This window comes from Necator americanus, chromosome IV (assembly GCF_031761385.1).
Source record: "Necator americanus strain Aroian chromosome IV, whole genome shotgun sequence".
In the NCBI taxonomy this organism is placed as follows: Eukaryota; Metazoa; Nematoda; class Chromadorea; order Rhabditida; family Ancylostomatidae; genus Necator; species Necator americanus.
This window is the reverse complement of record NC_087374.1, coordinates 6,117,743-6,145,556: the sequence shown is the minus strand read 5'-3', so window position 1 is coordinate 6,145,556 and position 27,814 is coordinate 6,117,743. Positions and strand designations below refer to the sequence as shown.

General features: G+C 37.4%; 3 protein-coding genes across 4 annotated transcripts; 1 reads left to right on the top strand and 2 right to left on the bottom strand.

Annotated features, from left to right (window-relative positions):
* Nucleotides 1-1,121: 1,121 nt before the first annotated feature.
* On the bottom strand, nt 1,122-1,373 carry RB195_000489 (uncharacterized protein; the record flags this gene model as incomplete). The annotated part of the gene is made up of 1 exon (XM_064196868.1): nt 1,122-1,373. One exon carries the CDS (start codon nt 1,371-1,373, stop codon nt 1,122-1,124), a length of 252 nt encoding a protein of 83 aa, XP_064052749.1.
* On the top strand, nt 1,372-21,098 carry RB195_000488 (uncharacterized protein; the record flags this gene model as incomplete). Of its 2 annotated transcripts, XM_064196867.1 has the most annotated exons (6): nt 1,414-1,468; nt 1,551-1,640; nt 1,683-1,743; nt 16,345-16,457; nt 17,465-17,536; nt 20,983-21,098. In XM_064196867.1, 6 exons carry the CDS (start codon nt 1,414-1,416, stop codon nt 21,096-21,098), a joined length of 507 nt encoding a protein of 168 aa, XP_064052748.1. The 2 variants fall into 2 exon arrangements, with proteins under 2 accessions (XP_064052747.1, XP_064052748.1); XM_064196866.1 differs by having other exon boundaries at nt 1,372-1,468; nt 1,551-1,743.
* Nucleotides 21,099-26,833: 5,735 nt separating this feature from the next.
* Nucleotides 26,834-27,601, bottom strand: RB195_000487 (uncharacterized protein; the record flags this gene model as incomplete). The annotated part of the gene is made up of 2 exons (XM_064196865.1): nt 26,834-26,922; nt 27,478-27,601. The coding sequence occupies 2 exons, from the start codon at nt 27,599-27,601 to the stop codon at nt 26,834-26,836; spliced, it is 213 nt and encodes a 70-aa protein (XP_064052746.1).
* Nucleotides 27,602-27,814: the final 213 nt, after the last annotated feature.

Genomic DNA, 27,814 nt, shown 5'->3' with positions numbered 1-27,814 from the left:
GGCCGGCGATTTGTGATCGACGAGTTACGTGGGGATTTCTGATTTGTTGTCCGACGGCAGAAATCCCATTCAACTTCATGTTTACCTGAGAAAATTCCCATACGTGGGTGATCAAACTCAGAAGTCATTCATTCGTTCCGTCCTCTTTGAAATTGTGTTATCGACCAACGGGGTTGGGAGCGCATTGTTATTTTCATTTCCTGCTCTCTCGTGGTTTGTTTATTTTTTCGCCCACACCAATACCATTAAAATTATACGGATATTGTGTTTTGATGATGTCTACGCGTTTATTTCGCGAATCTACCTCAGGAAAATATTATAATTTTAAAGTACGGGGAACAAAATCATTGTCAACTGGGAAATGATGCCGGGGTGTAAATATTGTTAAGTTTGAAAAAATTCAAATTCAGGAAAGCAGAACCTACGTGTAGGTGGTATTATACAAAAAAGACTGAATTTAAAACTAATGGACCTAAAAAATCCTGAAAATCTAAAAGTAGCAGTAGGTGGTACATAAACAGAAGAACAGAAAAGAATTTAAAAATTTAAAAAAATAAAAAGAGAGAACAAAAAAATAATGATAAAAAGTAAATAAAAACGACAAAAAAGTAGTACTATACAAAACAGAGTACATTTAAGACTAAAGTAAAAAAGATGAAAATAAATAAAAATAATAAAAACTGTCATAAAATTTGAAAGTAATTTCAAAAAAAAATAATAAAAGAAAGCCTAAGAAACCTAAAGAAAAACTTTGCTATGACATTCTCGACGTAAAATACAGGATAGTTTGGTTGTAAGGGATCCCAGGTACCGTAACCGATACGAAAAAAATGAGATTTTGGCACAAAATCTTATTACTGCTAAGCGATCCCTAAATTTCTCGGCCACTTCTCGGGAAATGTTTCATCAAAGCCGCGACGGGTGTGTGTGGGGAACCAAACGGACGAACTTAACTGTAATGGGGCTGTTATGATTGATGTGCGGTCGGCGGAAACAACTGTTCTCAGCCGCACAGGAAATCTTTGGATTTAAAATCGACCGTCTGAGGTTTTCCCCCTCCAGGAAGAAATCCTAGTGAATCGGACCGAAAAAATGACGAGTTCTTACGCGTTTCTTATTCATCAACCTCGTCCGAACAACGATGTCGCATCGTCCGACGACGTCATCGCCTTCGCGTTGCGACATCGTCGGTAAGGTCTAGCGGCACCGGTGGGCGGAGCGTTGCAGCAAAGGCCAGTATTTTGTGTCCGCCGCGGTCGCCTCGCCTCGCCTCCTCGCTGCCCTGTGGAACCCGTCCGTACGTCCGTCCGTCCGTCCGTCATCCGTCCGTCCTCATCCACCACCACTACCCCGTCACTGCCGTACACAATCATGTGTCGTGCATCACGAATCACCACAATCTCCGCACTAGGGATGTACCTCATTCGGTCCACTTTCGCTCTAATCTGCCCGATTCCGTCCAGTGGAGGTTCGATCAGTCGCTATCCTTTTTTTTTCTCTGCGTGGTTTCTCTGGTTGTCTTTTTGTGTCGAAAATTTGAGAATATTCAGGTGTACCGGTTCGCAACAAAACCTGTCCCGATTTCAAGGCTGACCCATCGTTTATCTATTGTTGCACATCGAAACTACCTCCAACTAGCGGTATTTACAGAGAGAAACACGGGGTTTTTTGTTGTTCTTTAGCGGATTTTGAGAAGGAACGACAGGAAATCGCCGACGAAGAGTTCCATAATTTTATTAAACAGTGAGTTAATTCGATGTTTTTCTCGCATTCTCATCGCTTAGTGTTTCGTTGTGTTTTCGTGCGTTCTTCTTCTTTCGTTCTTTCTTTTTTTTTCTTAAAAAAAACAACGTCCTCGTTTCCCAAACGACTCCTCTGCCATGTGTATTAATTAAGAACCAGGCTGGCGCTGCCTAGACTGCGGGACAGCGGCAAAAGTGCTTTGCACAGACGGATGTCTCATGTTTGAATGCCGCTCGAGCATAATTAGGCAGAATTAATTTAAAAATAAACACTAGCGAGAATGAAATTCAATTGGGAATATGTTGTTTTAGCTAATTGGTTGATGAGCTTACTGTAGCTTGTGTTGAAACTGTAATTCCTTAGGGATAATTAAAATCAAATGAGTCAGAAGGAAAAATTGTTTTTTAATTGGGAAAAAATTACTTGAAAATCTCCAATTCGTCAAAATTTTCTTCTCTTTCTTTGTTGCAAATCTTCTTGCACTACATTCTTTTCACGCTTTCCCACCTACTTTCCAACACTTTTCGCAATTAGGAACTAATCGAATTCTGGGATTCCTTCTTCTTCTTCTGGATTCCCCTCCAGCTATCATTCTCCGCGCCTGAACATGGATAGGTTTGCACTTGAAAGTAACTCCGAGACTGACTGACAATGAATGATTTTGTGATGGGAGAGGAAAAAAAATGTGGGGATAAGTTCTTCTTCGTTCGAATCATCGCATTCATTCAAAACATTTCTATCATTTTCGATAACATACTCAGACTATTTCTCTTTTTTTTTCTTTGAATTTTACAGAAATTTTCCGCTTTTTCTTTGGATTTTTTTTTCGAAAAGAGCAATTCTTTCTATTTTTCTGCTTCGCTATACAATATAACGGATATTTTTCGTTGAACATTGCTGATTCGTCCTCTACTAGCTCTTTTCAAATCTTGGAAAGAATTGGATAATTTTTTCTGGAATGTAAATATTACTTCCGCGTCATAATATCCATCATTTCACACGATTTTCTATCTTTATTTCCCAGATTTTTGTTCTCGCAGCTTGAAAAAAAAGCAAAAAGAAGAGAAAAGCATAGCTTGCGACACGATTTCCTCTTTATTTCAAGGATTTTTCTAAGAATCATAGCTTGAAACGCTTTTCTCTTTGTTCCCCGAAATTTCTTCTTAGAAATCTTGAAAAATCACGGCTTCGAAGCCATTTTCCTTTCATTTCCGTGGTATTATTTATGATATCGATTTATTTGTTGCTTCTCTATTAAATAGAAGCTATCATACCGGATATGATGGGTTCCTGAGAATCTCGGAGACTCTGCAACGAATCCACTCACTCGTAACACTGCCCTATCAGCTGAGATTCAAATCGATCTGCTGCGGGCTAGAGGGAGGACGGGAAGGGACGGGACGGGACGAGGGACGGACGGACGGGAGTGAGAGGAGTGCGGCCGGCGGCGAGTGAGTGAGTTTTCGCCTCAACGTCGATCGTCGTCGTCGTCGTCGTCGAAAAATCTCGTTCGCTACACACATCGCACTTCCATTGTCGCACATTCTCAATTAAATTTCAGGGGGACAAGCTGCTTTCGCCGGGCGGCTCGAAACTTGAACCCAACAGAAACCGAGACCGGCGGGGGGAGGAGAGCAGTAGCTCGCGGTTATTACTAACGAACAGCGTTCATCGGCGTCGTCCTCCGTATCAATTAGCGCTGCCTGGATTTTTCAAAACATGTCTAATTGGCACGAATATGAGTAATTCACTAGTGTAGCAAAAACTAGCTACCTCGCCTAAGCCTACAACAAATCTCCGCTCTTAGTCCTCGTCGTTATCCTTGTTATTCGACGGATATTTCGGGATTATTGCCCGGCGAACCTGATTCGTTTCCTGTTGTTCGCCGGGCACCAGCAGACCTCACCTGGTCAGTAAACAAATCCACCATTGGCTTTCTTCAAACAAACCTACCTGACTTGTACTATTTTTTTTCTCTCTGGCTGCAAAGACAGCAACAACAAATCCATGGCGGCAAAGGGAAGGGTTTGCTGCTCTGTCGGAACTCCTCTGAAATATTTCTTTTTGAGGTTTCTTTCTGGAAGAGACAGAGGAAGAGACGGAGGTAGACATGAGAGTTCTGAGAGCTGTCATTGAGGTTCTATTCGTGAAAAGGAGGCCGAATCGAAAACAACGCACATTGATGTACTATTTTTGAGACTTCGTAGGCGTGTAATGAGGTGATTGAGGTGCAAAGGTGGTTCTTTAAGCCAGCTGTTAGTTGTCGGTGAAGGAAGTTCATTCTGAGGTTACCTCAATTCCTCAAGATGAAGGCTACAGCCAGAAATACCGGGCGAAAAACCCCTATGGCCAGAAAATTACGGACGAATGGCTCTCACGTCCCCGCATCAACTCAGGCTCAACGCTTCAACAAATGCAACAATTAAATTGGCCGAAATGTGCAGCGATGGCGAACAAAAGCGAGCGTCGTCTCATCGTTTAATAAGTGATGAGGCGAAGGTCCTCCCGTCCGGAAAGAGATGGGTCATGAACACGGGAACGCTGCCATACAGCAGCTTAATTGGTGGCATCGATGGGTTTCGAAGGAAATGAGCTCATCTTAAGTGCTAAGAAAGATATTCTTTTAATGTTTTGGTGAATTAATTAACAAAAAAAAAGGCTGGAAAAGTCACAAATTCTTACATTTACCTCTTCTGACATAGATGGATGATGTAAGTAGATCTTTCTAAATAGGCCCTTATTCGAAATTCTTCCAAAAATACGACGAAAAGTAAATTCAACCTGCGTCAAGAAATTCTCATTTTTGTAGCACAGAAGAGAACAGGAAGTCTCTCTTTCCTACAGTACTTTTCAGAAGTGATTCAGGATTTGTGAATTAAAATTAGAACTATTTTGAAATTATGAAATATGAATGAAAATTGTTCTGAATTGAAATAAATTATGATAATAAGGGGACGAGGAACGGGATGGACACTTTTGTAAGCAAAACAACAAATAAAATGAGGCAAGAATATAAATAAATAAACATATAGCAAATGAAATGAAAATTATTATGAAAATTCTATATAATAAACATAAAAGAGGTGGAAAAAATATAATATAATGCGAATAATAACTAAATATAACATTTTTAAATGAATAGTTCCATACAATTTGTTATATTTCCTAATTCTGTAGAAAAACCTCATTAGTGACTCGCTTTGCTAAAGTTGATCCTTCGATTGACCCTCGTTCTTTTTTAGACTCTTCAGCACTTTGAAAAATATGAGGGAATCTAAGGAACCGAAAGGGAAGGAATCAAATCTAGTTTAGAAAATTTATCAAAAAAAATCTAAAAGAACCTATCAAAGTGGAAATCATAGAGAATGGAGGGCATGAGGGTGAGGGTATATGAGGGTATATGAGCTCATGTTACTGTAAATTCCATGATATACAGTAGCGACTGTCAGTGTTGTCTCCATGTTAGATATTCTCTTTCACCCCTTCAATGACAAATTCTTCTCGTTCTCAAGAAATTTTTCAAAAAATTTTGGTGAACAAAAGCACCCCATGAATCGGATATCCGATGTCATCAGCCGGTGGTGGCCAGGGAACCTTCCGGAAATACCGGTGGCAAATAAATTTTGTGCACTTATTATTTGACTTCCGTCCCGTGTTACTGTTTCCGAAGAGTCTCCGGAAATTGGGAACTGGATGGGTTAGATGGGAGAAAGCGCAACGCATTGTGTCGCATCGCAGGCGAGAGGAGGGTGCTCTTCGGATTTGTTTGCTCTGGTAGTGTGTGTGTTGAAAGAATCGTGGTTGCGTGTGTTGTGTGCATTACTCGTATTGATCAGTAATTTAATGAAGTTAGTAGCAGCAAGTAATTTTCCACAATTTTAATTTTGTTTTTCAATCACCATCGGGGCTCGGATGAAGGCGGGAGCGAAATCGCTGGAAAAAACGACGATCCCATCCGAAAAAAGCCCGTCTCGGGCAGGATTTGAAGTCACAAACAGCGAAAATTAATTATAGGAGAGCGCGGCACGTACGTATGCACGTGCGGCACGTGATATGATGGCTAAACACACGAGGTCTCATTATGCTATATGTCTTCAATCTTCTAAGCTCTTGCTCTTCGCTCACCCGCTTCCCGGCCGGCTAACGTTTCCACATAATCTCGTAATTGCTCCCGCTCTGTTATGGTGTCACGGAAACGTTGCTGGATGGAAACTGGAACAGGAGGCCAACACCACCACCGCCAGCAACACAGGATGTCATTTATGCATTGCACGGGATTAAGCGCAACGCGGCCCCATATCTCCTCGCGACACACGAATTTTTACAGCTGTCGGGCATTTTTTCGGATAGGACCGGAGGAAAAGTTTTCTCAACTTTATCGAGGTGCTTGAAGTTCATTGATAGGTTCCAATCGGCTAAAAAATATGATCTTCGAGAATAGAATTTTTTTTGCAGGGTTCCAAACGGCTAATGAACATGGAATATTTTGAGGATATTAAAATGAGAGTAATTTAGAATAACTTTAAAATAAGAAAAAGAATAATTAGAATAAGAGTAATTTAGAATAATATTAAAATAAGAGTAATAATAAGAGTAATTTAGAAAAATATTAAAATAAGAATAAGAATTAGAATAAGAGTAATTTAGAGTAATATTAAAAATGTAACTAAGAATAAAAATCATAGTAATCAATAATAAAATAATAATAATGATCGATAATAATTTGTAATAATCATCCGTCATCAATAAAATGGCTGCGAATCATCAATCTAAAAAAAATATACATATTTTTGAGGTATCGGTAACGATTTGTAGTCGATCTTCCGCGATTTTCTCCTTTTTTGTCTTTTAAAAATAAAATCAAAGTTTTGAAAACGTGAAATAAGAATAATTCAGATGAATATCAAGGTTTTTATGAAGAATAAGAACCATAATAATCAATAATAAAATATTAATAATCAATAGTGTTCATCTATCATCAAGAAAATGGGTGTGAAATATTACTGAAGAAAATATACATGTTTTGGGGTATCGGTAGCGATTATCAGGTTTTGTTGTCGGTCTTCCGAGATTTTCTCTTTCTTATTTTTTTAGAAATCAAAGTTTTGAAAACTTGAATGATCCGTATATTTCAAAGTTGTTGTTGTCGATTAGACACTAATTATTTTTTAAATTTACTCTAAATTCTCTTATTTTCCTTATAGCTGTCGATTTATTTCTCAGAAAGCTCCAAATTCTAAAATTTGACTGACTTAATCTGTAAATTTACTATGACCTATGAGCCAATCCCTATGCGTTTCAAGCATTTTTCCTTCCAATTAGGAAAGTGTAGTTTTTTTTTTTGCATTTTGCAATTCTCTGCACTTCGTGCTTAGGATTTGCTGAGAAATTCTAAAGGGAGAGATATGATTAAATCCTGGATTTGCTCTGGGGACTTCCGAAGAATCAGACAACGTCAATTTTGACGACATTCAGGGAGAACTTCTTTCTCTCTTTCTCTTTCTTCTTTCTTTTCTTTTTCTTTCTTTCACTTGATCGAAAAATGGCTTGACCAGGTAATAAATGCATGGAAACGAGGTGATTGTTAAGTTCATTGTCAATTTCTCCTTCAAACGAACGAGTGAACGATATTTGCACTAAAAAATCACCAAATCCTCGTTCCTACCTAGGTCATTTTCAAAATTAATTCATGAATATTGTCAAGTGGATTGTTTCTTGTTGAGCCGAAGCCGAAGCCGATGACAAATTGGCAACAAATGTCGAGCGTGCGAAATTTTCCGGGAATTTGGGTGGGGAAGGGGAGGGCTTCTATTGTGAAAATTTTGTTTTTTTAACGACAGCCACAATTCCACTTTTACTCCTGCTTACAAGCATAAACAATAATAAAGAATCAGTAATAAAAAAACAATAAAAAATAATTTTAACAATAACAAATAAAAAGTAAAAAAAAATAATAAAATATGTTATATTGATATATTAATACAATTTAATAAAATCGATCAATAATAAAATGTAGCGTAATACTTAGATATAGTGATACAACATAATGAAATTAATCGATAATAAAATGTAATATAATACGTAGGTAGAAAAGAACAATATAATAAAATCAATCATTATTAAAATGTGATATACATAATATGTAATTATAATAATACAGTGTTATTAAATCAATCAATAATAGATATCGGAGCTCTCCAGTTTTCTGGTTGTTCTATTGTTTTTGTCTTTTCCTGTTGTTTTTTGTTGTTTTTCTCGAAAAACTCAGCCTTAGAGAACAGTGCTGGTGTTCAGTGATTAGCTTTGGGTACGTCATGAATGATTTAACGATGACAGGTGTCATATAATACATTGTTTTCTTTATTGATTAGTTTTGTGGAACTCTTTCCTCTGGCAACAACCGAAAACATTCTCTAAATCTCTAAATCTCAGTTAAAGTTCTATTTGCGTCATTTTATTATATTCATACCTATTGAAAAAGTAGAACAAATGTACTTCAACAAAATATCCCGCTGAAAAGAATGTGCTTTGTTCGAAGTGAAACTTTTCCGGGAACAAAGGAAACACTGAATGCCCAGCTTTCTTGGAAAAAAAAAGTCCACTATGCTGTGGATAAGACAGAAAAAAGTGCATATCGAGCGCACGTACGAATTTCAATCAAATGATTGTTATCATGGATCGAAAATCCTTTAAATTTTCAATGAAATTTGAAATTGAAACTCACACATTTAAAACGATTTAAACTTAAGTTTAAAAATAAATTTAAATCCTTCAAATGTGCAATTTGCTGTAATTTTTTACCTCTAAGGGGTTGACGTCAAACTCACCATTGTTGTCACAGCGAAAAATCACTGATGACAATCACTCGGCAACAGATGTTAAAGGTAAAAAGAATAGAAAGAATTCCTCTGTGAACCTCATGAAGAGGAAAATATGGTTTACAATCCAAGCTATATGCTATTTTTCGATGTTACATACTGCCCGTTAGGTTCGCATTCTGGAAGAAAAAAACATTTACAATTATTCTGTCAATGATTTTTTTTTTGATGAGAATGACCCAAAGCTTTCAAAATTTCCTATTTTCTTCAGGAAGAATCCAGTCTTTACTGCGGAAAATCTGCTTTGCCGTAGCTAACTTCTATTATCTTCAAATATTCTACTCTCTATTATATTCTTAATTGAAAAGAGTTTGAATTTAGGAAAAAGATGAATTTTCCCGCTGAAATTTTTTCTTTTTTTCTGAAATTGGAATGTTTTATGGAAGAAATGATGTTCTAACGTTTTATGAAAGAATGAATGTTCTAACGTTTTATGAAAAAATGATATTTTAATTATGCTACGACTTTAGGCTACATGTATGGGAAGTGAGGAAAAACATCTCCCAAAACTCAAAAGTTTTTTTTACGGTAGTCACAACTATAGAAGGAAAATGTTCAATTTATCTTACCATTTCACTATTAACAAAACATCACAAAATAAAACGCTTAATTGATTGAAAATTGGAGATCAAAATGCAATCGTAGCTGGATACTGTAAGCAACCTTTAAAAAGGTATTCCTTTACATTTAATTCCCCCCAACTGCTTTATGAGGCAACTTGGGGACATCAAAATACGATCGAACCTAATTAAAGTCCCGAAATTAAACGAATTTAAGTTTTTCTTATTTCACTCATTTCATCCCGTGGTTAATTCATTCGAGAAAAAAAAATGAGCTTTTAACTCGGTGCCTAGCGATTAGTTCTTTATTTGAACAGTGCGTTATTGTCAATATAGGCACTTTTATCGACTGTATGAACTCTTTGTTCCGAGAAATAATCGAAAAAATTCTGTTGGAGGATTTTTTTTCGGCAAAATATTTACACTCTTTAGGATAATAAATAATGATAGTAATAAAATAATAATTTAGACAAGAATTTTGTCAATACATCCACCTGAATCGACCACCTGAACTCTGTGGTCTGAGAAATATCAGTTTATTATTATTAGTCATATATTATTATTATTTTACATACTTATATACTTTATTATACCCATAATTATTTACTTAATTATTCCTTTTATTTATTTTATTTCATTATTTACTTTATTATACTTGTATTTATCTAGGTAAGTATCTAAGGCATCAAAATCTAAGCGCAATGTAAATACTGCAAGCAATGAATACTTCTATACTTTATTTACATACTTCTTTATATTTATATTTGTATTTTTTATATTATATATATATATATATATGTTATTAACGGGATTGTTTTTCCAAGTGAAATTCTAGGCATCCAATCTCTTGTGAGTAGAGGAGGATTGTTAAGGATATAATTATAATCCGAATTATTTCAATTCCGAATAATTCGCTGTGGATGTGTGTCTGCACATCAAACAATATCGTCGACGCCGGAGAAGCTCTGCTATTATGGTCGGATTATGAAGCTCGATGGTCGGTGGTAGTTGATATTTCGAAGAAGAACGGCGGGGTGAATGACGCTTTGTTGATTCCGGCGGCCGGAGGAGGCACTTCTAATTAAACTCGCCCCGCTTTTTCATCCCGCGCCATCGCCGGTTCGCCGGTTGGCGGCGATGGCGCGCTCCATGCATGCATGCATGTGTCCGCAGCAGAAGAGTGTATTATGTAAGAAATTTCCGTTCAGAGTAACTTAATTGGATGCTGTCACGGAAGTGCACGAAAAAAACAACAACAACAACATCGTCGACTGTTGTTAATCATAATTGGAGCGTGTTGCACTTAAGTTTCATGCGCGATTCGTCGATTAGAAGAAAATCGTCGTCGTCGTCGTCGTCGTCGGTTGCCCGGGTGCTGCACGTGCGTGGAAGACTCGTGACGAGTGTTTTTCACTCGTCACTCCTCCATATTGAATGTAGCGATTTTGTTCTTTTTTTCCTCTCACATCACATACGGCTAAAAGGACGGATGTGTTTCCAGGATTGGAATGTGTTTTTAGAGGATATCACTACCTCTACAAGCAGTCGAGAATTCGGAACCAACGATCGAGTATTTCCTCTTTTTGAAGTTCAATACTTACTTGCTTAGATTAAAAATTGTTGCATTGCAAATAAATTGCTCCATAAAAATATAGAAAATATAAATGAAGTACAAATAATGTGATGTAGTGATGTATATGGTATCACATAAAAATAATTACTTAGAGTTCAATAAAAAAATAAAAACATTGGCCAGCCTACACCACCGCCACTAACTTCTGTCCGAGATCCTGGAGCTTGACGGAGCAGTCTATCGCAAACCGAAAAAAAAAGAATTTTGAAGAAAGAGAACGAAAGAAAGTTTTTTACGTTTACGAAGAGAAAAAAAAACGTTTTTTTATTGCGAATTCGTACGATTCTTATAAGACCAGAGCAGATTTTACGACCTTATTTTTTATTATGCTCCGACACCTTCAACGAACACGATCTCATTGAAAATCGTGTCCAAAACAACGTTTTGTTTGTTCTGCCGTCTTTTGTTCTCAGCCGGTGGAGAAATTGCGCGTCGGAGCGCATGGGACCCCACGATAACAACGTGTTACACTTCAATTGTCCGGGAATTTGATAAATCGACGCCTGATGGCGTTGTTTCGTCGGACGGACCTTATCGCTTAGGCAGTATAACCGCTTATATTTTTTGGATTCGATTAAGGTGACCGTCGAGACTCATGAGCTTTCATCACCTGACTCTATGCTCGATATCCTGATGCAATCGCGAACGCGTAGCGGTCGTCGAGATAAACATAAGTGCTTCCACCGATTATGTTCAACTCCCTGTAGTTCATATTACCGAAGCTACTATGTGCTTTCCCTGTGCCAAACAGTCTCACATCGCCCTCAATCGCGTACGGGATTCTACGGCGGTGCGGTCATTGAGATAAACATAAGTACTTCCTCTGATTGTGGTCAATCTCAGTAACCGAGCGCTCTTTCTCTGCTTGATTTACATTCCCGACTTCCTCTGCCCTGTTCCAATCAAAAACAGATCGCATTCATTCGAATGAATGGATTCGGCATCGGTTATGAACACCTGTGCAGGTACATATCACCGGCAATCGTGAGAATTGTACCCTGAGGTAGACGGCAGAAGGATGGCTCCTAAAAAATCAATGCACATATGTACCAAAGTAACTTGTGCATGTTTTTGATGCTGACCGCTTTTGATCTGAGCAATCAATGCATCCACACTAATTCCTAAATTTTTCCGTGAAGCATTCACTATTTACGGTAAAGGAAGTTTAGGAATACGGTTTTCACGCACGTTTACGACTAAATTGGTCTCCAACAACACTCTCTTCCTATAATTTTTCTAAAACAAGCCTCAGGACATATTTACAAACATAGTGGTAATATGATACCTGTAAAATAATCATTATCCAGATTTTATTTTAATTTGATTTCATAAAAAATTAGAAAAATATAGAAAATATCTAGAAATAAGAGAAAAAATTATGCAGAAGATATCCTGCAACTACTAGACATTATTCGTTAAACGTTAACACTTACGTTACAGTATAATTTGATTAGTAATTTGATGTAATTGGTAACAATTACAATTTAATGTTTATAACTCGATATCACTCATCATGAAAAAGTTCTAAAACTCATATTATGAAAGTTATCAAGAGAATTCGCAATTATTTAGGAGAAAAAAAAAGCGTAAGAATTTTTTTGGGGTGGATATGAAAGAGCTGAAAATTGCTTTCTTTTTCCTTCCAAGCGTTTCCTTCCAAATTATCCATATCGTAAAGTGATTTCCTAGTTTTTCCAGCGAAGTTACTATACTGCTGTAAGAAATTGGGAGTACGGTAATAGATCACATTTTTTAAGAACATTTTTATGCTTTTACTACACTTTTATATTTCCAATTTAATTTATTTTTTCTATTTTTATTTTGTTTGGAACTGTAGGTTCGTTCCTTTTTCTCTGAATCTGAGTACTTTTTATGGGACAATAGCCTGTTTTGTAGTGAGAAATCTGTGAAAATTGAGATAAAATTTATGGATAAAATTATAATTTAATGACCATGATTGATAATTTATAGATAAAATTTATTATGGAATTTATGCATTTTTCATGTCATGACACTGTGCACGATCACTGTAGAACCGTTTCATGATGTTCCCCGTAACAAATGGATGCGACGGACCGTTTGTGCGATAATTTTGACTGCATCTGCTTGCCCCGAATAACGAAAAAAAAAACCACTGTGCCCTTCGTGATGCTATGCATGAATGCCAACGAAATCGCCCTCATTTCCATTCCTAAAGGAGGGCTAACCGTTCTCAAATCGAAACAACATGCGGGGGGAGCTTTTGATTATTTTCCCCCGAGCGCATGTAATCTCTTAATATTTTTTTCTTGAAAAATATTTTATGATTGTGGGTTTCTTTTTGCCTAAAACATAAATATTTGATATGACACGGTGGTTGTACATATTTCAACAAAAATGTGGAGATCTGTTTGATGTCATGGGAGAAAAATAGAAAATATATGCAGAAATGAGAAATTTCGGATTTTTTAGGAGGGAAAAAATAGAGAATATATGTTAAAAAATTGTTTTAAAAAATGCATATATTTTATTGAAAATTTCACGGCAGCTGTGGGAAATTAGAGGATTTCTCAGTGCTTCTCTACCTACCATAATGTTCCACCACTTCTATCCGCCCTCTGGGCATTTGTAGATGTCGTAAGCTAATCCCAATCACCATAAAATACTAGTTATTTTTTTCTTAATTTCTTCTTCTTTTTTTCTTTCCCTTCTTTTCCTTTTCTTTTTTTTTCTTTCTTTCTTCAAAAGCAGAAGTGGTACAGTACTTTTTTTGTGTGGTCGCATGTAGCTTACAAAGGGACACAGTAGCCAGGGTATAATTTTAAACGGAAAAAAATAAAAGAAACAACAATAAACAAAAAAAGGTCGAAAACAAGCTTAAAGTAAATACTAGTGAATAATTTTGTCAATGGTTTTGTACTATATTAAATTGCTTTACTATCATTTTATTATATTTACATTATGCTGATTGCACTTTTTATCTGGATGATGTTTATTATTTTTATTTACTATTCATTATTTTTATATATTTTATAATTTTATTATATTATTTCCTTGTATTATGCCATATTATTTTTATATTTTAAGTATTTTATGACGATGATTTTATATTCACCAGCTCTAAAGTGAATCTTTTCGCTCTAAATTCCAGGAAAAAAGAAAAAAAAAAGCAAAAGTTGAATGCAGAATTGCATTTCGCATGCCATCGAGGATTTCTCTGGAGACGACGACGATTTGCTTGCGCCGCCCGCCGCCGCCGCGTAACATTTTATTTTTGAGTCACAAATTTTCAAGTCGTCAATCAAACACCCACTGGGAGATTCAGCGTTGTGGCAAGTCGCCTCCTCGAGGAAAGGGGAGAGGGACGGCTGGCGCTTGGATGGACGGCTAAGGGTTTTCGTGGATGTTGTCCGCAGCGTCAGGCAGCGCAGTGCACGTGCTGCATGTGCAAAACTACACCTTTTCCACCTAACGACTTGCCCATAACATTTTACGAGAGTGGTATTCGTTGGCACCGAGAAAAAAAAACCCCCCGCTCACATTCACACCACACACATTGTGAAAACATTTGCGCTGTCCGTTGCTGTTAGTTTAATGGGGTTTCGGACGTACGGTTGCCTCAGATCTACCTGCTACTTGAGTCACGACAAAGTCACAAGTTTCGGGAACCGAAAAATTACTCGAGAATTAATTCTATGTCGATCGTTGGAAAAGTACAGTGTGTTATCCTATTTTAATCGTGAAAAGTGGAAAAAAACTGAAAAATTATTCTCTAAGAAACTATGTTTCAAGTAGAAGTTACACGTTACGGGAACGAAAACGTGGTTCAAAATATTCGAATACTAATTCGGTTCGAATTCGAAAAGTAATTTTACATCTATCGCTGAGAGAAGACAATGTGCTGGCATAGGACTTTATGCGTAAAAATTTGAAAAAAAAAGATATTAATTTCTAAGGAAATTTGTTTCAAGGAAATGTTAGTCGTTATTTATATATATATATATATGTAAATTTGAATAAATATACAAATAAATACATAAACATAAATATAAGGAAGACTGGTAACTGTAAATTTCGATACACAAACTATTCTTAGTAAATGTATTAAAACTAAATGCTTGCATTTCCAAAAAATGGATCCTTTCTATTATTCATAAAATCTTTCATACCTTATGTACTCATTTTTGCTATCAAAACGCAAATAATCCGCTCTAAACCACCGTTCACAGTTTTTCGGCTGATATGGAGAGTCAAGGGTGAATTTTCTAGAGTGAGGATTGTGATCCTGGACATTTGGGCCGTTTCAGTATTCAGTGGGCTGCCTGGGAAATTGTTTTGTCTGGTGTGACCACGATCACCGTTTTGGATCCGCTAAACTTCATGATACATGTGAAATTTAGAACAAACTTGCGCAATAAATAACTTTGAAAAAAAAACCATAAAAACAACTAGGTTTTCACCTGGAGATTCTGATGGTGGAATATTTTTACGATTATTTGTATGATTTTTTTATGATCCACTGAATTATTTAAACGAGGAGTCAAGAAAAATCAGCAAATTTCCCATATCACCCAGAATTTCTACCGGATATTGTCTTCGGTGTCAGCTGGTGCTGTAAACGGATCCCTATAGCATTTTCAGTAAATGAAAAGGGAAGATTATTTTCTACACAAAAAGATCAAGTAAAACACCTCGTTACTCACATTTCTCTCGTTTTCCTCCATTCCGTTCCCCATTTCAAACATTAAGGTTAGGTTTAAAGAGAAATTTTGACATTACCACTTTGATGAACGAACGTTCTTGAGAAATTTCTTACTTATTTCTGGATGAAACTGTGTTTAGATTCACGTCATCTTCATCTCTGACGATTCTGTTTCACCTGACTTCTCCACCTCAAGCATTAAACGACATCAGTCACATCTGCGACACATTTTTTAAAGAAAAAAATTCTGAGAAATAATCTGTAGATGTGATTTCGTTTCTGTCACGAAGCGATTACCGTGAAAACAGCTGAATTTTGCTCTCAGAACACAAAAACCTCATTCTCATTCGGATTGTTCCGGAAGCGTCCCGACAAAATATTGTTACTTCGATGAATTTCGCTGATGAGCGCACTTTCGGCCGAATAGGGAACGAATCTAATGATTGTGAATGTTTTTTTTTGTGAGGAACTCTTCTAAATGAGTCGTTTCGTGTCTGAATCCGAGACTATGCTCGACATGAAACAATCGGCAGAAGTTCGGCGAAAGGGCCGAATGATGAGAAAGTCAGGAAGGGGAAGAAAGAAAAAAAACAACAACACTGTGATACAGTTGAAGAGGGGGACCTCTTTATTAAAAAAAAATCATATCCACATTATCTATCCATATTACTAAAAATCTATCTAAATTATTGTATCATTAAATTTTACCCTTATTAAAAAAATTTAAAAAATACAATTATCAATCGAAAAATATAAATTATTTTAAAAAATTGTTTGAAAAATTCCCATTGATAAAAAAAATTCCCATGCAATCAAGAAAAATTTCAACTGATTCCAGGAATTTTTCAGGTATTTGGCGGTGATCATCATCTGTTCATTGTTGGCAATCGGTCTTACGCTCACGGCCACTTCGTTGCTATGTAAACGGATGAGGAAATGTCCGTTGTATAGGGATAATTCTAGTGAGTACATCCTTCCATTTTTTTCTTGCATTGATCTAAAAATTAACAAAAATTAAAATCGCTTGGAAATTAACTAAAAGAGAAATTTCTTGTAATTGAATCGGCATAAAAACCACAAATATTTTCTTGTAGAAAAAGAAAAATTAGCTTTCAAATAACGTGCTACATAACGCTAAACTCTTTTTTTTGCGTACGAGTTGAAATTTCGAAAAAAAATGCCATTAGTTGTGAATCAACCTAATATGAACTTCGTTTTTATGAAATTATTCTCCATTCCTGATAAGGAAAAATTGCCAAACGTCTATTTATGGATTAAAAAAAGGTAAAAATCAATTAAATAAAAGAATAGAATAAAATTAATTAAATTGATTAAAGGTAAAAATTGTAGAAACCATTCCTTTCTCTTCATTTACATCGTGATTTTCAAAGTTTTCAATTTTTTTAAGCACAATGTATTTTTCAATTTTTTGTAACGAGAGTCCGAACTCTATCGGTTCAGTCGAAACGTGTCTGTTCTGCTCAGAAGTTCCTTTCAAATAGGGTTTACTGCTCTGGAAATTCTGCGCTTCGAGAAAATTCTCTCTTTTTCTGTGGTTTATGCAATTTCATCAAATCTCTTTGTAATTTCTGCAAGAGTCTCTCCAAGGGTTTGCCGTAATCCTGACGAATTCCTTGGTTTTGCATAATTCCCGTTCTTCTCACTTTTTCACCGTCTCATTGGATTTTTGCAAAAAAAAAATTGACTCTGTATTGTTTTCGCTGAACTCGTTTGCGGTAGCGCTGTAATCGTAGAATGGGAATAATTTGAGTTCAAAGCTTCGAGTTTATTTCTGAGGAATGTCCTCAATGTTTTGCATCCTTTTAATCTCAAAATTATTATTTTTTTAATTGACGAGAAATTCTAAAGGTTTTGGTGTAATTCTGATAAATTCCAGAGTTTTGCATTTATTGTCTTCATTCCTCTCGACTTTCGCACTGGATTTCCCTCAAAACATGCTCCTTTTCAGTGCTCACTCACTCAGTGCAGGCAGCGACGATGTACCGACCGGTTGACACGATACCGCCGAAGGTTTATGAGGGTTAGTGAGAGTCATACTTTTCCAGAGGGCTTCAACCGTTCCCAACACACATTTCTCCGTGGATTTTCCACGATTTGCATCGCGCATTGGGATTCGGACTCGATCCATTCCACCACTTTTGTGTTTCGCATGCGATTCTCGGCCTTCTCTCAGTGGCAATGTTTAATTCATTGCCAACCATTGCAAGTTGAGTGCTTCGGCTCTGCGCCGCTCTATATCCTCCACGGCCTCCACGAATCACTTTAGGACATTGCGTTAAGATGACGGACACCACCCATGGGACCCTGACACTATGTTTCCTTCACCCTGTTTCCTTTTAGGATTAAGTAGGGCAGCGCATAGTAGTGCAATAAACGGGCAGCAGATATTTCTTCCAGATATTTCGGCACTTAGCGACCTACGGGGATTAAAACTTCCGCCAGAGTTTTTTTTTTAATATAAAAGTTTTTGCGAGAAAAACATCTACAGTTTAAATTTCCATGCAGTCTGCTGGATTTTCACGTGTTAATACTTTCAGAGAGATTCCATGATTTTCTAACCTTCTCTTCAGAAAAAAAAAAATCTTTTCATACTATAATGGGAAATTTTTCGTTTCCTACCTGCACATGGAATCACATGGAGCGTAACGAAACTTCTGGATTTCTTATGATCTCGATGATGATGATGATCCCCACCGTTTCTAATGTCATAAATAAAAAAAAAATTCCAATCAACTGTAGGAAACGTTGAATTTTTTTTCTACAATTTAATTGAATTTAAAGCACAAATCTAACGCTTTAATTGCCAGTTCTCGAACCCTTTTATCCAAGAGAATATCGCGATTGCAGTGTTTCCGCTTACGTAGAGGCTTTTTCGTTCTGTACATTTCGTTACCGTACCAAAATTGAAAAACAGGAAGAAAAGGATAAAATGGACGCAATTACAAAAAGGACTGGTTTTTTTTTGCAAAAATTCAACATCGAGGTATTCATTTTCTAATTTTTTCCACCCAAGAAACAAATAAGGAACAGGTAATCCTCAACATCTCCCCCACACAGTAAATATGTAGATAAATAAATGTGGAAAAGAGAGAGAGAGGGAGAAAAAAGAAAGTAGATGGGGGAATGATATGGATGGAAATTGGATCACCAGATAGTAAGACAGCATAGAAGCGGATGTTGCTACCTCTTCCGGGCAGGATCCTGACTAACGTTCCAAAGCGGTTAGTTTTTACGTAAGTATTTGACTCAACCGCTTCCAGGAATTTTTCTTAAGAAAGAAGAGAAGTTTCCAAGAGATGAAAATTGATTGATTTTTTCCTACGAGAATTCAGTTTACCTTAGGTGTACGTGAATATCGGAATGAGTGAAAGACTTTTTTAGCTGAAAAAAATTCAATCATGAGAGGAGTTAATGAGTGTCGAAGTGATCCTCACAGTACTTATATTATTTTTGTACTACTTTTTTGTATTTTTAGTCTTTATCCATGACTTAGTTAATAAATAAATAAGAATAAACCATAGAAATGAATAAGTTAATAAATAAAATTAAAAAAAATAAATAGAGTCAATTCAATGAATTCTTCGTCCTCTTAGCCACATAGGTTACATGGAGCTAGCAGTTCGTTCCGGGGATCAAAGCGTGGATCCCACGGGGAATTCACTCGTCGGCAGCGCCGCTATCTGTGCGCGCGGTCGGCGCAGCCTCCTAATGAGATGCTTCGGTTTTTCGTGTTGCCGCCGGCTGTGTGCTGTGCTGTGCTTGCTGTGGGGCAACTATCCGCGGCGAAGTCGAACCCCGCTTTTGTCGTTTCGCCTCGTTTCTGTCTTAGTCGAAGCTGCGGTCGTGGATTATTGGATTACCGACTATGAGGCATCATTGCTTTCACGGAATTCAGCCGAAAACCCGAATTCAATTCGGCCGCCGTAGCACCACGAGTTTCGATTGCAGCAGTAGAAAAGTTGCGTAGGCGGGCGGGAATCGGGATATCGCTTACAAATCGGATCGTATTCCAGAGTGGGAGCGAAAAAATCCAGAAATTGACCACCTAACATCTTCGCGTAAACCCACAGTTCATTTACGGTTCCTCTTCTCCCTTAGATTCTAGGATTTGAAGCCCACGAATTGATTTAAACGCCTTTGAATTGATTTTTTTTAATGATTTGAAGCTAAAACTGAAAAATCAGCAGATTTCCACGAACCCTCCACCCCTTTCCTTTGTATAGTGTAGTTCGTTTTGCAACGAATTAGAGAAGCAAAACTTGCGTTCATCCCCAGGATTTTAATGAGGTCATTTTTTTCTTTCCTTCTGGAGAAACGTGTTAGTCGATGGCATCTTCATTACTTCACATGTTGGTTCGTCGAAGGGAAATTAGGGATCTGGGGGGGGGGGGGGGGGGTTTCGTTTTTCTCCACAATTCTTCCATTCCACAATTAATTAGCGCCATCCATGCAAAGTTTTCGTTTGTAGCCTCGGACGCGATGACACGTGAGGAGGGGTTCCTTGTGAATACCGTAATGTTCCGGAGAATGAAGAAGTGATGGGATGAGGAAAAATTAAATCCATAGAATCGGGTGTAACGATGATGAGAAAAAAATGAATAATATTTCTGTGGGAAAAAAGCGGAGGAAGAATTCGTGTAATTGCGGTAATTCGAGTAATTTAAATAATTGTGTCTACTGTAAAGGTAGTGTCAAGGTAGTATAGTAAAGTTACACAGTAAATTCCCTTCTTGAATTCTGATAGCTATTAAAAAATCCTCTTTTTTCGGTTTTATCATCTTTTCCATGTAACTTTAAACAAAATTCAGTGGGTTGAGGAGAAATTTTGTAACGAAGTCGCCTAATTAGCAGAGAAGAACGGAGCTGGCTGAGTGCTTTCCGGAGGAAAATGACATTTTCTGAGGGGACCTAAAATTATGGGATTTCTGGATGTTCAAACAATTCCACATAATCCGCCTGTATGATTTTTACCAGTTCATCTTTAAAAAAATCAAAAAAAAACTTGAAAAATTTCTATCGAACCAGGTTCTGTTATATAAAAATGTGAGTTTGACCTACTCTACCAAAAATTCGTCCTGGATCACCTTCACTCCCGTTCCTCTCCGAACTGATCCGGCCGGCGCCAGTAATTTTTCTATTTCTCCACCCGATCGCATGTGCCAGAGTCGCCTAGTGGTTTCTCGTTTCGTGTGGGGCAAAAAAAAACTACTAAATATTAAAGTATGTGCAGATGTAAAAATCGAATGCTCCAGCCAAAAGGACATTACTCGCGTCACTTTAATTTGTATCCATTTGTAGTTCTTGTAGTTGCACTATTTCCCGTAATTTTACGGAAGAAAAACGTCTAACTGCCGGAGTATAGCACTTTTCTGTGTATTTAAACGAAATAGCGAAACATTTTACAAAATCCTAAAAATATTAGCTTTTTTTTTTCTCTGCAACACGTTCCATGCAATAAATTTTCAGCACCACCACCGTACGAATGTTTCGTGCCGCCGCCACCGGATCAAGCCCGGAACGATTGGAATTGTATAGTTGAGAACGAAGTGAACGGTTCCCGGAATTTAGCACCATTCACGTGACAGAAGCAAGAGAAAATCTCGGACGTCCACTGTACCTGTACCGGTCACGTGAACGTCTTGACATTGTCATTGTCTTTCGAGATGACAAACCAGGAGTCCTTCCTTCAATCATGGATTCTGCATGCATGCATACATACATACATACATACATACTTCTCAGTGCTCTACATTCTCACGGGTTCCCCCCAAAACCAAGTGATTCGATACTTTCGCCCCCGTTGTGCTGCTGATATTCTTGTCTAGTGTGGAATTATCGTTTCTAATTCGGTTATCGATTATCGATCGATCGATCGATTGTGCTTCGAGAGAGAGAAAACTGCTTCTCAAGGTGTCTACGACGCTCAGCTCGCGAATTTATGGTCATGATTGTGTTGTTACTCGCAGTAGACATTGTTGTTATACCTCTGTTTATCCAGTAATATGGTCCGAATCCCAAAAATACAAATAAAAATACAGTTCAATTTCGTGTCGCCGAGCGTTTTTTGACGAGATTTTAGCCTTTTTAAAAAAATCCAAATAAAAAAATTGAACTAAATTAGCGGTTAAATTAGGATCCTAAGAGTTTTTCTCCTGGGATCCTGGCCGCAGGCGATAAACAACATACTGAGCTGTACAGAAGAATTCTTTTTTTTGTTTTCTTTAACCGTATACGATACGTTTGAACGCACGAATTTTACATTTTTGTTGATCTATCGGGTTACGAGACCTTACGTCAAAACGTACGTACGTATTTCACGTTTTTACCGTGACGTATCGGTTTAATTTTAATTAAGAAACATCTACTGCGAGCAAACATCACAATCATTTATTTCTATCTGTAAATATGCTTTATGGATGTCAAATTTCCGGTGCCCGTTAATGAGATCCGCCAGATCCTTCATCCAGAACACTCTCTAGGGTGTTTCCTTTTAACACGATGATCACATACACACAGATAAACACACTGCTCGTTGTTCACACATTTTAAATGTGAATCTTTCCTTAAGAGCCTTAATACATTCATATGTATATCGACAATTGAATAAATATTACTGCTTTCTTTTTTTCTGTTTTTTTTTCTCTTTTTCAGCATCCAAGAAACGATCAGCCAGAAGCCTCATACTCGCTTCAAAATAGTTCTTTAAAGTCATCGTTTAGTTGGGATGTGTTGTGTTTTTTCGGGATTTTCATGCAGCAATTGTTTGTTGGTTTTTTTTTTCTCGGATGATATTTTGAGTGACGAGCAGAAGGAATTCATTTCGAAGTTGAATCTTCCACCATCCCCAGGGTATTGTTTGATGTTGACAAATTCGCTTGCCTTTCCGGCATATATTGGTGTTATTTCCGCGGACCTCAAGAGATCCCCCCGTTTGTTCACGGCGCGAAACGTGAAGGAACGTTTTTGGGCCTTAATTTGATTATAGAGAAAGTAAATAAAAGTAAATACAAATAGGAAAACCAAATCATGTGAAAATAAATACAAGTTGGTATGAAAGCAGTATAAATACAAAAATTACTGTGTGTTTTTGCATAAAATTTATTCGTCACTCAAAATATCATCCGAGAAAAAAACCAACAAACAATTGTTGCATGAAAATCCCGGGAAAAAAACACGACAGATCCCAACTAAAATACAAAAAATATAAACATAAATATATATATAACATAAAAGTAAAAAGAGATTAAAAAACACTACAAATACAAATGAATGTAAATGATAAAAATGTATAGCTTAAAAATAATTTGAAAAAGATATAAATATAGATAGATAAAACAATGTAAATATATAAATGTAAATATTAAAAGAAACAAAGTGTTAGACATTAATTAATCCCAAACTACGCCAACCATACAATGACCTAAATGGGATGAAAAAAGGAAATATCATCTCCACGAGATTTTTCACCAAAAAAAATTGCGGTGCTGTGACTGGCGCCCGGCGGTTTCAATTATCATCTTATTGATTTGCTAATAATGATCCGAGATCATGATCATCATTCGCAGTCACTCGTTGATTTCTCTTGATTCAAATACGTACAAACTTGGAACTCTGCTACCCCACTTCAGATGCATCGACACGTAAAGTAACCAGGTTTTATCCTTAAATTCAGAATAAAACCGCAACTATAAGCAAAACTATCCGCTTTTTTGACTTTAGCCTCTATCTTATTTCTTGAAAAATGTTATATAACAATAAACAACCAAATTTAGGAAAAGGGACGTCTACACATCGTTTCGTGTTTATCTTTTAGAGGAACAAGTAAAATCGTACTAATAAAAATTAAGTTCATAAAAAAACATAAAAACCCATACATTACATCATTACTATTATTATACATTCTTTATGTTTAAATTTTTTTACGATTGTGCTGTTTTTACATCTATTTTAGTTTATTTTTATTTTATACATTTATATTTATTAATCATATCATGAATCACCATAATCATAGAAATCATCTTGAAATCATACTGTTTTCCTCATCATCCAGAAGCAGAGAAGGGAAACCTTAAGAATGGTCAGAAATGCGTCTAAGAATATTTATATGTCAGCAGGGAAACATTCTTACTTTCAAAGGTTTTTAAAAACTGAAAATACGAAAAGAATCGAATAGCATCCGAAAAATGTGTTGGAAGCTTACAAAATGCAAAATGCAAAACGTTTGCAAAAACAATCGCAAGTGCAGCCAACAATTCCTGTCAATCATTAAAAGGAAATATAAAAAAAAGAGATGAATATGAAAAAGGAAAAAATAAAAGATTTCTGAAGGTATTAAGTAACGCTTGGACGAAAATATCGTAGAGGAAAAGATTACAGAAGAAAATTACAGTTTGGTAACAGATACAAAAGTACAGTACGGTACAAAAGTGAAGAGGCATGTAAGACTCGAAGGACCTAAATGAAGAAACGTCCCCGGATCAATCGCACATAATGGGAAATTTCTAGTCTCTTTTTTCCGGATAGCTCTGATCAAGGAATCCACGAGTGAATAAAGATAAAAGATGTTTAGTTATGTTTCCAAGGATTACAACAAGTTCGATCGAGCAGTAACTGTAAACAAATGAGTTAGGGAGTATAAATAACGGGAATCCTAAGGGATGTGATGATTTCAGGGACGTCGCAACGAAAACATTGCAAAAGAAAACAATTTAGAAGCATTCGAAAACTATAGGAGCGGAGAAGATCAAATGAAATAAATCAATAGAGGAAGTTCTCATAAAAATGAATATGAAAAGGAAAAAAGAAAAAAAAAAGATAGTCGAAGGTATCAACTAAGCCTTTTATTAGCAATCCAAGCAGAGATCTCTTAAGAAGAAGAAAGGGAAGAGATCCCGATATGGTAAGGACAGAACTTACCTACACCTCGACGACGCCAGTTATCACCTTTAGGATTTTGAGGTCAGGGCAAGGCTGGCGTGATCTTGACTAGAGGCAAGCGATAATAGGTAGATTTTTTTGTTTACGCTTGTCAGCACATCTTCACAACCTATTTTAGAGGATCGATGGAAAAAATCCTCGACACCTTGTCTACACTGGAGACTTAGAGGAAGAAACCATATTTTAAGACCGTAACCAATTCATTTCCTGTTCCAGGAGAAATTCCGTGACCTATCGATATGTCAGTCACGGCACGGGGTCCAAGCGTTAGAAATATCGCGGTCAACGTCAACGCTTTCCTATATGTATCGACATTTTCTTAGGTTGAACCTAGTGGTTCCGCCATTTCTTGTTCGGAACCTCGGAATTCTATTGCTTTCGCTTCCAGTAGCTTCTATTCTCTTCCAATATCCTAGCTTCCAGTATTTATTCCAATTTTTTCTCTGCACGTGTTACTCCTTTCGTCCAAGAGATATAAAGTGTTGACTTCTTTGTTCAAAGTCCAGAAACTTTGCCATTTTTCCATCTCGGCTTCCTCCAAGTATCCCGAAATAACCCATTTATTAGATGGCTAAAATGGTTGAAGCTCGTTGCAGTTGCGTAAGCTGCTGCGCTGCGGGTAGCGACGAGGTGGACCCAGCGGCTGCGATCCAGGTGGGACCATCACAAACTGCATTGAATTAGTGGTGCTAGCAAGGGTCCCCCCTCGATCCTACGTTCCACCTCACCACATCGAGCGCATCCGCCTACGCGACTACATCGAGCTTCATGTCCTCTTGACCCGACTATAAACAGAAGGTGGGGGCAGAAGGGTTGTCTGATGTGGCTAGTAATAATAATAACAAAAATGACAGTAATTATAATAGTGATAATTCAATCAATTCATGATTTGACAAATTATCGGCCACAGTTTCTTTGAGGAAGAACATTGGAAAATTGAAATTTTTACAAAGATATTTGACGTAGTTTCAAAAAAAAAATCTTCTAGATGAATTTCTAAGACGTACACCTCTCCCAACTCTTCTTCTCGGAAGTGAGTAGGAAGTTTCACTGGCTCAAAGTGTCGGCTTTCAAATTACATAGGTTTAGCGCTTCTCCGAGACATTCCAGAACACATTCCACGTCGATTCCACTGGTTTCGCTCGGCCTGTTCTGATTTCTTTCGTTGTTGCATCCAGAAATATTTGCAAACAAAGAAAAAAAAAACAAAAACAAACAACAAATGAAAAAGAAACGTGTGAACAAAAAAAAAAACGGTATCAAATATGACTTAGCTTCTGGAACTTGATCTGAGGTGGTTTCTTTTGTATTTTGTCGTCGAATGGTGCGTGTAAGCGTGAATTATGCATAATTTCTTATCGCGCAGATAATGGTTCGCTCTTTTGTGGATTTTTCTTGCTAGAACTCCAGTTACTTGTGACCTACTCTATGGTCACGCATGAACTCACAAAAGCCTTTTGGATAGGTCGATCTTGTATCGTGGCGGTGGTCCTACACAAACTGTTGCCACAACAACACAAACACAAACTCTGCCTCCAAGGTGTTTGAGCAAGGATCGCGTGTCGCGAAAAATTATTGTTTCTGGCCTGTTTTGACGCAGGTACTATTCCTTGTTGTCCGGAAGCTTCGATAACACTCTTTTCAGCAGTAATCTGCTGTTTCACCACGTAAGTACGCAAATTTCGTGTTTGCATGTGCGACTTTCGATAAACCTCGGCATGTTGATGTTTCAATAATTATTTTCTTTAATTGAGCCGTACACGAGGTTGTTACAATCCTTTATTCGTGGCTAAAGTTTCGGCAATATCGCCTTCTTCAGAGCCTGAAAGGGTGAAATGGCCTTATAAGGGGTTTGATCGGATTAATCACGTTCGATTTCATCCTTTTAGGCTCTGGAGAAGGCGACATTGCGGAAAAGTCAGCCACGAATAAAGGATTGTAACAACCTCGTGTCCGGCTCAATTAAAGAAAAAAAATTATTGAATTTCGTGTTTGTTCTGTCGTTTTATCTGTTTCATTATAAATTGTACGGTATTAATTTGGAAAGCGCTCTTTAGCTGCGTATTGACTATGGCAGTAAGCAATTTTCCAGCTTTTCGATTGAGCCGAAAGATAAGGGTATTCTATTAGGCCACAGAGGTAGGTGCTATGTAGATCAAGCCGAAGAATCTTGCCAGCAAATAAGCGAGGGTAACTAACGAATGTGATGAGTTGTTTCCTTGAGTTTTTTCTCTTGATCTATTCAATAATAACCAGTTTTGGCTGTTCTAGCAGGTTGTAGGACGGATGCGATGTTTTTTTTTAAGATTTTTTAAATTCAAGAATTATAATGACTGAGTTGAAGGACCAGGTTCTGGTCGGTAGATTTCTATCCTTTTTTTTATCGATTTGCTAGAGCTATAGTCAAGATCGGTATTGAACGTTCGTTATTAACACCTAACGTTTCGCCGTTATCGCCTTCGTAGGGGCCTGGAAGATCAAAGAAATCAGTGATTTGTTCTCACCAGCTCCTCATCACCCTCCAGAAAGCATTCAAACGATAGACAAACGCAGAGGACAACACATCGGGTAGTGCTTACCTCATTTACTAAATCTGGTAACGTAACAGATCACCATGTACCACAAGTATGAGCCACAAAGTTTTTCTTTATAAGGGATCTGATGGCCCGCCCCCGTGGGTCAAAACCCGGACAGATATTGGGCTAGTTCTTTTGTGATCGCAACGCACTCATCCTTTCCGTTCATTTTTGGACTTTTGATAGTTATCCTTTGAAGTTATCCAAGAGTTCTGGGTGTTATCGTCTCGATCTCGTAGGATAGCAGAGTGACTTTTACCTCTATTTCGTAGTTTTCATTACGTATTCTACGGTGTTCTTCGAGTGGGCTGGAAAGCTTGGATTTCGCGGGCCCATTTAGGTACTCCTTTACTCACAGAGAGCATCCCGTTTCTCCTATGTAATCGCCGGCAGACGACCGACCTGCGCGTAATACGATACACCACCGCTCCTGAGACCATGGAATTACCCTTTTTGCCAGGGCAAACCACGCAGCTGGGATTTGCGCAGAGCCGCTCATATTCACGACTACGTACCAGCTGATATTTGAGGTTCGCTGGTGGTATTTCCACAACCATCTCGTCATCAGACATGATGCAGATAGAACAGAGTATTTCACGGGACGTCCACTATGTTGGATCTTCGAGAATGAAATCGTGCCTCTCGAATAACACAGTCTCCAGCCGGGTATCCAGGACATTGCCACTTCATGAGTGGGGTTCACAGACCACATCTTTTCTTGGCTGCTCGATGCCATCCTTGCCGCCGTCCTGTTCATGCTATCTACAACAGATTTTTCATTTTGC